The sequence below is a fragment of the Drosophila erecta genome, unplaced genomic scaffold (genome assembly GCF_003286155.1).
Source record: "Drosophila erecta strain 14021-0224.00,06,07 unplaced genomic scaffold, DereRS2 tig00000283-arrow-arrow-pilon, whole genome shotgun sequence".
NCBI lineage: Eukaryota > Metazoa > Arthropoda > Insecta > Diptera > Drosophilidae > Drosophila > Drosophila erecta.
Window position 1 is genome coordinate 1,170,051 of NW_020825217.1, and position 11,292 is coordinate 1,181,342.

At 46.7% G+C, this 11,292-nt stretch overlaps 3 protein-coding genes across 3 annotated transcripts; 2 read left to right on the plus strand and 1 right to left on the minus strand.

Moving 5' to 3' along the window:
* Window positions 1-736: 736 nt before the first annotated feature.
* LOC6555700 (protein enabled) lies at window positions 737-1,416 on the plus strand. Its single transcript, XM_001982441.2, has one exon. The coding sequence runs from the start codon at window positions 737-739 to the stop codon at window positions 1,394-1,396; it is 660 nt and encodes a 219-aa protein (XP_001982477.1). The 3' UTR covers window positions 1,397-1,416.
* A 2,537-nt stretch (window positions 1,417-3,953) lies between these two features.
* Window positions 3,954-5,882, plus strand: LOC6555701 (hornerin). The gene has a single exon (XM_001982442.3). It carries the CDS (start codon window positions 4,242-4,244, stop codon window positions 5,775-5,777), a length of 1,536 nt encoding a protein of 511 aa, XP_001982478.1. The 5' UTR covers window positions 3,954-4,241; the 3' UTR covers window positions 5,778-5,882.
* A 1,867-nt stretch (window positions 5,883-7,749) lies between these two features.
* Window positions 7,750-9,477, minus strand: LOC6555702 (zinc finger protein OZF). Its single transcript, XM_001982443.2, has 2 exons — window positions 9,210-9,477; window positions 7,750-9,104 (listed from the first exon to the last, which is right to left on the minus strand). Exons 1-2 carry the CDS (start codon window positions 9,358-9,360, stop codon window positions 8,224-8,226), a joined length of 1,032 nt encoding a protein of 343 aa, XP_001982479.2. The 5' UTR covers window positions 9,361-9,477; the 3' UTR covers window positions 7,750-8,223.
* Between the last annotated feature and the right edge of the window lie 1,815 nt (window positions 9,478-11,292).

Genomic DNA, 11,292 nt, shown 5'->3' on the forward strand with positions numbered 1-11,292 from the left:
GCGTCACTTTCATTTTCAGTCGGCAAATTGTTGCACGGAAGTCGAAAGAAACCTATTTGAGACCCAGAGGCAGACCTTTATGCGGGCAGAATACTGTAGGGGATACGGAATTATTGCTATCGCAATATTGCAACTATCCGAGCCACCAATGAACTTCACAATTAAATCTTATGCCACACAACAAGTGTCGTATTCCTCACGGCAAAACAGCCTGCACAGAAAAAAAAAAACATTAACATGAACATGCCTACTAAATGAAAGAAATTCATGTTGAATATTACCATATTATAGCAGTTTTTTCCGTGCAGGCGGCAGCTAATCTGGGAAGTTCGTGAAGTGGAAAATTTTGCATTCGAAGGGCGACGAAGACCAAAAGTCCCCGGCTCAGTTACACGGGTTGTTGATCCCACAAAAGACGGCGAAAGCAATTTCAAACTTGCAACATTGCAATATTGTTTCGCAAGCGCCAAAAAGCCAAAAAGATCATTTAATCAGAATTAGGTTTAATAATAACCAGAGTTTTAATCAAACTGGGCGTTTCGATATTGGACAATTGGACAATTGGTGGTTCGATGGCGGGATACCAGATTGCGCAACCAGGAGGAAGAGTTGCAAGTGGAGGGTATCGCTTTCAGCGGAACCACAGATATCGAATGACATTGGGGCGGCTTCTTATATATGCCCATGGCCTCGGGGCCACTGCAAGCATTTGCAACAGACAACCATATTGAGCAGCATGTCCAGGTTTATTCACCTCGACGTCCTGGTGGTCAGCCTGATCAGCTGTTTCGCATTGATTGGGGCACAGCAGCAGCAGCCATCCCACCAGCAGGAGCTTTCGAGAATACAACTCCGTCCCCCGTGGCTGTTCTCGATGCCCTGGCGTCCTTTGATCCTGCCCACAGCTAGCCCTTTGCCTTCGTTGGCGGCGTTGGCTCAACTTAGTCCTGGCTACACGGGTCCGCAGACCTTTCCTCCAGTTCCACAGGATCAACGACAACACACGCAACAATATCAGCAACAGACGCAGCAATATCAGCAGCATCTACAGCAATACCAACATGCATATCCGCAGCAATACCAGCAGCCGTCCGTCCTGGTGGGCTTATTCGCTCCTCAGCTGCAGGCCCAGCCATTGGCAGCTCCTCCTCCACAGGCGGGTCATTTTAGCCTGCCCTTCAGGCCCTCCCCCTTCGCCGGTTACTCGGATGACGCAGATGTGGATACAGCCCAGGGGCAGGGACACGCTATACAGGAGCAATCGGCCCAGCAGGAACTGCAGGAACCGCCCTACCATGACCTTGCCTACAATAAACCAGCGGCGGAGGGATCCGAGCAGCCAAGGGGCTACGTCTACCTGTCGCCCAGTACTGCCTATAATCTCGTGAGAACTTAGGTTACAAGCAAAAGACATGATTATCACTTTTTTTTGCTAGTTCATAAGGGATTGTATACCAAATATCAATCATACTTGTAGGCTTGCATGAATTCTAACGATATAAGCCAGAAACTATAACGTGAAGTAAAGTCAGGCTCTCTAAAGTCATATGCGATTTTGCGGAGTTGTAAGTGGACATTCAGCAAATATGTTTCCACTCTCTGTGGGGTGGCCAGCCCAAGTCCAAGTCCGAGCCCCAGGTTCATTTCCCATGGCAAATTCAAACGCAGCTTTGGGTCTTGGTAATGAAATGCCGGTGATGACTCGCCCACTGTGGGAGACCGTTGTCTTTGAAGGCGGCCGTCTTTTGCCATGGGCGTGCTGAGTCTTTGTATATCTGGCAATTTGTTGCCACTTTCAAATGCCTCAATTACAATCGTCTCGCACAAGTCGCAAATCGGTGAAATTATAACTCGATCGACGTGGCAGGTGTGACCTTGGCAAGCGGATTGCGCAACTGCATGCAGGGCGGAGTCTTAGCGGCTGGCGGGCAATTACATCAACTAAACCTCTGCCGTGGCACACGACTGTTGGCCAAAGAAACGGGTCCAGAGGAGCACCAACAGCCACTCACGGCGTTTGCCAGTCGAAAGTCAAGAAATATGTTTATCTTGTACATGTTTTCGCACTAAAACCATACACCAAACGAATGAGTTCTATGAAGAGCGGATTCACGGGACTTTTAGTGTGTGAAATATCCCAAACTCGAAAATTGCAATTGGTCCGATCTGTAATAAGGTTCTTAGGTATTCATATCAACAAGTACGGGCTTAAACTCCACTGCGCTTGAGGGTCGTCAGACGACAGAAGCGAGACCAGCAAGGTGCACATCATTTATCTTCCATGGTCGTGGGCTGCATGCAGATATATCGCATAGGTCTCGGTCCAAGTCCATTAGTAGCCATGGGCCATGATAACCAGTGCCGAAGGGAAGGAGGGGGGAGTCGGGCTCGGGGTCGGGGTCAAAGGGGCACTAACAGACCTCAAACTATTGCCAAATCATCATCATCCACGGCAGAGACCCAAATTAAGATCCCGAACGGTAGCAAAACAAATCGTTTTTCGAATTTCGAAAAAAATCGCGCACCTGGGAAAACAGCAACAATTACGAGGCGAAGTAAGGTGCAAAAGGCAGGCGCGAGAAGAGGAAGGAGGAAAGCCAGAAGAGAAAAAGGCGGGTTGCTGTAAATTAAATGCAATTTACGCACAAACTAAGGTGCTTTTGGGAAATGTAAGTGAGCCAGCTGAGGAGGTGGCAGCGAGAAAAGGTAACACACACGAAAACACGAGTACAACGGGGCCCAAATGGCAAGATAACAAGTTGGCAAGGGGCGTGGTGATGCAGACATGCGATTTTACTAAGTGTCACTTGAACTTGAGTGGCGCTGTCAAGTCGGTAACACTGGCACAGTGGGTAAAAAATGGTACTGAACTTCAAAAATTAAACAGGCCAAAAATACCATCATTGCTCTGTATATCGTGTATATGTATGTACATATGTATGAAAAACTGTAAATATTAATCCAAAAAGCACTCACTCAGGATCCACAGACGATGATCTTTTCTTTCCACAAACGATCGATATTTTGCCATCACTGGTGTTCTAATCGCACACTCCTCTTACGGCTTTCGTTTCGTCAACCTGCTTAATGGAACGCGGGGCGGGGGGGAAAGCGAAACAGAGGCGAGAACTGTTATATTCCACCAGCCTTGAACAAGGTGCAAATGCGCAGTTTTGCATATTTCAGCCAAATTGCAAATTTGACTGAATGAATTTCGATGCCTGGACTGAAATGAATACCGAAATCCTTGGCGCACTTTTTGGGAGCACCAAAATTTGAGCTGAATGCAAATTAAGCTGACGCGAGAGAACCGTTAAATTTCGCTAGTCGCAAACGACTTGTAAATGCGTAGTTATCACTATTGCAGCCAAAACTTGTACAAATTGAACAAATTCCTGGTTTAACACCGTCGAATTGAGTAAATTCTTTTATTCCTGGCACATTTTCCTGGAGCCTTAAATTTCAAGTTGCGCACGCCGATTTCAAATGAAACTGACCGAAGCGAGAGCTTCGATCGTCGCCCGAAAGAGGAATAGTTGATGAGAGAGCGTGAGAGAGCAAGGATGCCGTTACAGTTTTAGAACATTGAGAACAGTGGGTGTGTACTGAAAATTTGAAAGTGTATTTTTAAAGTAAACTATAAGTGTGCTTTGACTAGAGCCGGAATATATATTAGTATATTTCCATCTTCAGCAATAAATATGCCTTGTTCTTTTTTTGTATTTTTTTTTTTTGCATCAAAGGCAAATTAATATATATCCGTCTTCCAGTTATTTGTTCAAGTCTGATGTACACCAGACCACACCAGTGAATATTTATGCGCAGGTGTATTTGACCCACTGTGCGCAAACGAAACTGAGAGTAAGTGAATAAAAGGCTGCAGCGCAGTCGGCGTCGGCGGCACACAAGAAATGCCGTTGTTTTTCGCGTGCTGGTGCGTGAGAGCGACGAAAAGAGAATGCCAAGAGAGTAGCGAAACGGGCAAAGGCAAAGGCAAAGGCAAAGGCAAAGGCAGAGGCAAAAACCGAGTTTCTTGCAGTTTGTAGTGGCTTCTATAAAATGTATAAAAGGGTCGGCACTCACAGAGGTCGTCAACATAACGCCAACGGCAGCGAATAGAGTCGCGTCTCGTTCTATACTGCGGATCCAACGTGGGGAACAAGGATAACCATACACGATCGAAGGATAACCGTTAAGCCGTTCACTTTTTTTTTTCCTGTGATTTTTGTTTTGTTTTGAGCATGAAACTACCGTTAGCTTGCGCCTTGCTAAGCTGCTGCTTCTTCTTGCTGGCAGCCGCCTCATCTTCTCCAGCTGCCGATGCTTCTTCTTCAGTGCCCGCTTCCGCTGCCGCTCCAGCCTCGGTTCCGGCATCGTCCTCCGCCAAGCCAAAAAGAGATGCTGGCCTAAGTTTCGGCGGAATATCCAGCTATCACGGCCCTTCCCACAAATATCTGCCGCCCGCCTACGAGAGTCACCTGAATCTCGGCAGCTTCCATGGAAGCCCCTTGGGTTCGGCTAGCTATTCCGATTACCCCAGCCACTTCAAGGGCGAGAGCAGTTACGGACACCACTTCGCACACGGACACTCCGCGAGCCACGGCTACGCCAGTTCCAGTGGCCATGGAAGGCCCCATCATTACAGCAGCAGTGGAGTTCCCAAAATCGAAACCTATATCGTGCAAACAGGTGGTGGCTCGAGTTCCGGTCACAATTACCATGGTCAGGCACATGGAATCGGTCACGGGATCAGTCATGGAATCAGTCACGGCCTAAGCCACGGGCATGGATCTGGATTGGCCTTTAAGTACGCACCATCCACCAGTGGAGCTTACCTAAATCTCCTCGGGAACGAACACAAGACCAGCACATTTGTGGTGGCTACGCCCGAGTACTCCGGACACAGTCATGGAGCCAGAGGCAGCACACACGCAATTGGCTACGGATCGGGACCAGTTGCTCACAGACCCAGCTTCGGTGGCCACCTACAGAGCCACGGCTATGGCAGCGGCTTTGGCCATGGCCCAAGCCATCAGATCTCCCATGAAGCAGTCAGTCACGGACCTAGCCACAGTCTGGATCACAGCCTGGAGCATGCCTTGGAGCACGGTCTGAGCCACGCCCTGGGATTGGGTCACTCTTCGGGCGGACAGTTTGCGCAGCACCCGCTGCCGCAGTCGGCGGAAGAGCATTCTGGGTACTCCTACGATGCTCCCGCCACGCCATTTGGAAAGGGAGTGCCCCTGAGCAGTTACGGGGTGCCACTCCTACCCGGCTATGATCACCAGGAGTCGCTGGCGGAGCCAGTGCAAGTGCAGGTGCTTGAGCAGGAGCATAAGGACGATCGGGAGCAGGAGCGGGAGACACCGGCTTATGCCCTGGGCCACAAGGGACTGGGCCACTTCAGCTACACGGCCAGCAAGCCACAGGCCCTCCACACCGACGTCCTCAGCTCTGCCCACCACTCCGTTCAGTCCGGCGCACCTAGCCACGACCTAGACGTCTCCAAGGCGCCCTTCAGGCCCAGCGCCTTTCTGGGAGCCAAGCACGAGTCCGGATCGAATTCTATTTCCGGCTACGACTACGCCACGCCGAGCTCCACGTTCCTGCAGGCTCCTTCCTCGCCCGGCTACGATTACCAGGCTCCGGCGCAGCTCTACGGACCACCCGGCCACTCCGGCGACTCGGCCACGCCCATCTTTGAGCCGGAGGCGACCTACCTGCCTCCCGCCAGCAGCTACGGCCCAACGGCCGCCTCCTCCCATGGATACCACTAAATTATTAAACTAGTTCTTAAGCTCTAGCATCATACGTATTTTTTTATCCCTATCTATTTGGTACTGCACGCCAAGATCTGACAATAAAATCGAAAAATAATCGAAGACTTAGTGTTTGGACAATGAGGAGAGGGGAAAAGTATCTGAAAGTGAGATATATTTATGTAGAAAGTTCTATGCAGCACGACCAGATGATTTTTATAATAAAATTAAGGCACTTAATAGGCCAAATGAAAATGTTTTCATTATAAAAGCGAAATGGAACTTTCTCAACCACTTTTTCATCATGTACGGAGGCTCTGCCTACGAACTGGATGGATTCCAGGCTATTGAAATGCCGCACACGTCGCAGATTTTGGCAGTTTCTCTCCGATTTGTGATTACAAATTGGTTCGATTTCGGATTTCGCTTAAAAATTGTGATTCGCATTTGATGCGTGAAACTATATCAAGCTAAAGAGTGGACGGGTTGAGTGGGAGGAGCAGCGTTGGGAGTGGAGCGTCCAAAACGTCGCTGGCATGGCAATGAGTCCAGTATGGACATGGAATCGGTTGGGCTTGGGCTGCCCAGGCCAACGCTTGAGGCGATGGATAATCGGAGTGGGCAAGAAATATAGGGGATCTACGAGATATATATTCACGATTATTTATCAGACTGGAGCTAGAATAGCATAGAAAGGAGGGTTCTTGAGCCACAACGTGGACACAAAATGCGAGCAAGTGGATACCACCCGCTTACTCCACGTGCTTATCCCCCAGTTGCACCATTCACCACCGCGTGATGGATGGTCAACGCACTGCCCGCCGCTCACTCCGCTTCCATGTTAATCATAACTTTAACTTCATCCCATTTTCCATTCCAATCTCCGTTGCGCAATCTTTGCGGTTCGACCAGTTCGGTGGGGCATTTGATCCTTAAGTCGCTGACCTACATCAAAGTACACAAGACGCAGCGCAAAGATAGCGAAAGTGAAAGGATGACAGCTTGATGGGCACCGATCGCCCCGAGTCGGAACGGATTAGAGATCATGATCATGATCATGCCAGGGGACCTGATCTCCTCCTCTCGAAGGCTCTTGGATGACTTGACCCACGTCCAGGGGTGAACTTGAGTGACTAATTCGGTGCGGAAGTGGACAGAGTCACTCATGGGGAAGTGGACACACATCTGCATAGTTTTCCATGGTTTTCCAGCTTTGCTCGAATTCATTGTACTGAGTTTTTCAGACACCTCGGTGGGTAATATAATATTTATTTCTTTGTTTCTTTCTTTATTTCATTGAATGGAAATCATTAGAGATCAAAATTGACATCGTTTGATATACAGAAGGTTTCCCATTGGCGGCTGTATGGAAGCCCTTTTGAGCAGGTTCCGGTCCATCTGTGTGTCACGTCCCCTGCTGAGGTCACACCAATGGAGTCAAAGAAGCACAGATATTTTTTGGGCAGGGTCACGCCTTATGTAAGATTTAAGCCCCTGGGGGCAATCTTCTTTCTTTCTTTCTTGGAAGCTCAACTGTGTCGACAAGTTCAGTCAGCCACAACAATTGAAAGGCCAGCAACAACAATAAATTAGATAGTTTCGTATGACAGTTAACAAAGGGCTGGAAATGTGACAGGTGAACAATGAAGTGGCAGAAGAGGAGGGCGAGGGAAGACCTGCATTGGATTCCGGACGGCGGGTTGATGATAGATCTATTAACTGTGGAATCGAGAGCGGTGCTGGCGTGGGTCAAATTTGCTCGCACATTAACAGCAAAATGAGCCATGAACAAGGTGTTAAATAATTTCATTTCGTCGTTATGTCTGTAACCAGTTGTTAATCGCCTCCCTACCCTTTTATGTTTTCCCCGTTGCGATGCGATTATTTATGGGCTTTACCCCTGATTTTTGTTAATTCCCAACCCACTCCACGGGCTTGCTTTCTGGGGACGGGGGATTGGGAGGCAGGTGATAGCAACATTTCATTTCATTTCACATTTTTTATTAAAGTGCAAGAGCAGCAGCGACATTCACTTTTCATTCATTTCTTTGTTTTCTTGTTATTTTTTGACCGACGTCACCGCTTCATGTTTTGCATGCGGTAATCATTTTTGCATGTTATCATTAATTTATGGCGTTTTCTGCCTAAGCCGTAAATCCAATCATTCAGTTTTCAACCTTTTCAGTTCAGTACAAGCGCCTAATCAATATGCAATGCAGCATAGATTTGATTGTAATAGTCTAAGCGTAAATATCGCTAATTATTATGCCTTAATGTTTACGTTTTCATATTTACAATTGCATTCGTGGATTTTCTCTGCCTAAATAGATGTTTTTACAGTATTTCCTTACTCTTACCCATATGCTTAAACTACGTACGCCCAAATATTCAATTCGAACTAACCTGATCATAGACACCTGTATGTAAGTACAGTAGGTTGACTAAGCAGCGAAATTGGTGATATTCAATCGAATAACTCCCTTTCGTTTTCGTCCTCTGTGATGATGGCAGTCATATTGCTGGTCCCCGTTAGCCGCTCCTCCTGTGAGGAGGATGCCTCGAGGCATCCTGGCCTGTCGTAGTCATCCTCCCCTTCCAGCCATTGGAGCTCCTCGCCCTGGGACTCGTCCACGTTCTCCAGAATAGCGCTTCTCTGGCTTCGATGCTTCGCAGCAAGTGCGGGACTAAACTGGGGCTTTTGGCGGACAATCGGATCGTTTTGGTGGCCACTGGCCAAGCCATGGCGGATCAACTGATTGCGGCGCATATAATCTGCTCCACAGACGGAGCATACATAGGCCTTACAAATACTATGGACGAAGAGATGGACATCCCGGTTTTCGGGCCGTCCGAAGAGCTTGCCACAAATCGGGCAGCCATAGCTCTTCTGGGAGCCATGGGACGCCAAGTGCTTCCTATAATTCACGGGATGGCTAAAGCGGGCACTGCAGGTGTCGCAAACGAGATTTCGCTCCTTCTGGTGGACCGTCTTCACATGCTGATCCCGCTCCCGCCGCTGCTGAAAGCGTTTTCCGCATTCCGGTTCTGGACAGGCGTGCAGGTACACCTTCCGATGGACGTTCCGCAGGTGGCACTCCCTATTGCTGCGCTGCACAAAGCGCGCTGGACACTCTGGACACGGATAGTTGCGCACATTGTTGTGGGCATTCATGTGCTCCACAAGGGCGTTGTGCTTTTGGAAGACCCTTCCGCAGGCCTCGCAGACATGCTCCGACGCGGTCTTCCGCTGGCCACTCTTGAGTCTGTGGGTGGGACGATGGGCGGCCAGCTCCTCCCTGCTCAGGAATAGCGCTGGACAGCGTCTGCAGATGAAGGACGGAGATCCTGAGGGCGAGAAGGCGAAGCTGGTAAGAACGGGTATGTATGCTCGTAGTATAAACGTAATTGCATATCTAGTTATAATCACATAAGTGCCGGGATTCATTTTACCGCCTTGGTGTTGCTGGCTGCTCAGATGCAGTGCCTCGGAGTCCAGTTCTCCGGTTCGGTTCAGGTCCAGTTCCTCATCATAGAGTTGTGGGGGCAAACCCAAGTTTTCGGCCCTTTCATATTCCACTTCTGCCATTTGAGAATAGTTCATTCAAACACTTATTATTTTATGTTGTTTTGATTTTAGTTTCGCCTCCATCAAAATGTACTAACGCTTGGCAGCGGCAGCAGGAAAATGCCTAACGCTGCGTGCAAGCATGGGCAACACTTTTTCGGCTGCCTATCGATACTTATCGCATTTGAACAGCGACTTTGATATTCGACTTTCGATTGCATTTTGAAATAAAACGGCCGTTACTTTCTGTATATTAATCAATTGTTATGCAATTTATTCATACGCTATGTAAATATAATTTGTTCACAACTGTTATATAATTATTTTCCATTTTCTTTTCTTTAATGTTTCCTTTGCTTCGTTTTGATTTTAAAGCGGCTGCTCAACAATTTTTCGACTTCGCGCCCGATTTGCGCCCATTAAACGATCTCAAGCCGTTCGGCACTCTATAGAAATCACACATTTGGATGATTTTTGAGTGGGTCGCGTGTTTTGCTCGTATCTGGGATCTGGATACTTCCCTTTGTGATTGTAGCACAAACAAGTGGGCGCGATTTTATTAATCCTGCCCCGTTTTGCCCCATTTGCTGGCTTTTAGAAATGTTAACAAATTTACAGACTTATATTGTTATTACAATAATTGTGTATTTATATATATGTATATTAGTGGATTTATTTATATATGTATAGATGCATTATATAATATGCACTGAAATGTGTCAACAGGATCGGGAACTCTTCGCGCGATTCGCTGTGGGATTTGTGGGCGGGAAATCGGATGTGGGAAATTGGAAATGGGAAACGGAAATGGCAGTTAAAAGAGGAAAACCGGAAGTATCATCTTGCCTTAACCTTAGGTAAAAACCGATTTCTCTAAAATTTGTCTTACTTTCTCGTTTACTATTTACGTTTATAATCGTATTTGCTCGCTATCCGTCTACTCCCTACTCCTTTTAATATCATTTAATAGATGGATTTTTGCGTCAGTTAAAGTACGAAAAAGTGCGCTAGTTTTCCCTTGTTCAATGGCTAAAACGTGAAAACTCCTTTGCTTGCTTTTTACGGTGTTACACACGTTTCGTGTTTAATTGCGTTTGATTTAATGTTATTTAATAATTTTCGTTTGCTTTAGACTTTAAATGCTATAAGTAAATACCTGCCTGCCTGCCTGCCTTCCTGCATTTATTGGTTTGGTATTCTCCCACTGATTCCTAATAATTCATTTGTCTCCTTTTGGGTTTAAAATCTATTTTGGCCTTATCGCTTAGTATCAACTACACTACACTACAGTGAAACATTTTTGATTTTCGGATTAAAAACAACAAAAAAACACTTTAAATGTAATGGCTAACATCGCACACACACACACATACACACATATATTCACACAGCAAATACTACTTAGTTAATAGAAATGGGTAGATCGTACGTATACTTATATACAGAACAGGAGAACAGGACTTGCAACAGTTTTCTTAGAGTGTTCTTACATATCTTGAACTAACTTTTTCCGTCGAGTGTTAACTTTTGCTAATACATATACTTCTTGTGCAAACTACAATGGGTGGTGGTGGGTGGAGTGTTCGGAGCGAGATTTCAAGATAGACAGAGCTAAAGAGCGAACGAGACGGAGGATCGGAAAGTGTGTTTTGTGATTTTGTGTGTGCGTGCTGCAATTTTTCAACATGGTTGAAATGGTATTTTGCCTTGTTTTATTTGCATCTGCACAGCAGAGAGAGTAAATGTGAGTTTTTACTGTTTGCTTGCTTTATTTTCCCTAATTTGCTGTTTGTTTTCAGTGTGCTTGTGTGCCCAGCTGTGGTCAAAATAATAGTGTGGCCTTGCTTGCTGCACTGATCAGCACAGGATAAAGCAGGGTATCAACTAGGGTCGATCAAATCAAGTATACTCTTCTTGCATTATTAATTTAAAATGGAGGTTGGAAAACGCTATTTCAAATACATATTT

Coding starts and splice junctions, on each gene's coding strand:
- LOC6555700 (XM_001982441.2), top strand. CDS start 737: ATGTCCAGGTTTATTCACCTCGACGTCCTGGTGGTCAGCCTGATCAGC.
- LOC6555702 (XM_001982443.2), bottom strand. CDS start 9,360: ATGAACTATTCTCAAATGGCAGAAGTGGAATATGAAAGGGCCGAAAAC. Junction 9,105..9,209: donor CAGCCAGCAACACCAAGGCG/GTAAAATGAATC, acceptor TCTCGCCCTCAG/GATCTCCGTCCTTCATCTGC.
- LOC6555701 (XM_001982442.3), top strand. CDS start 4,242: ATGAAACTACCGTTAGCTTGCGCCTTGCTAAGCTGCTGCTTCTTCTTG.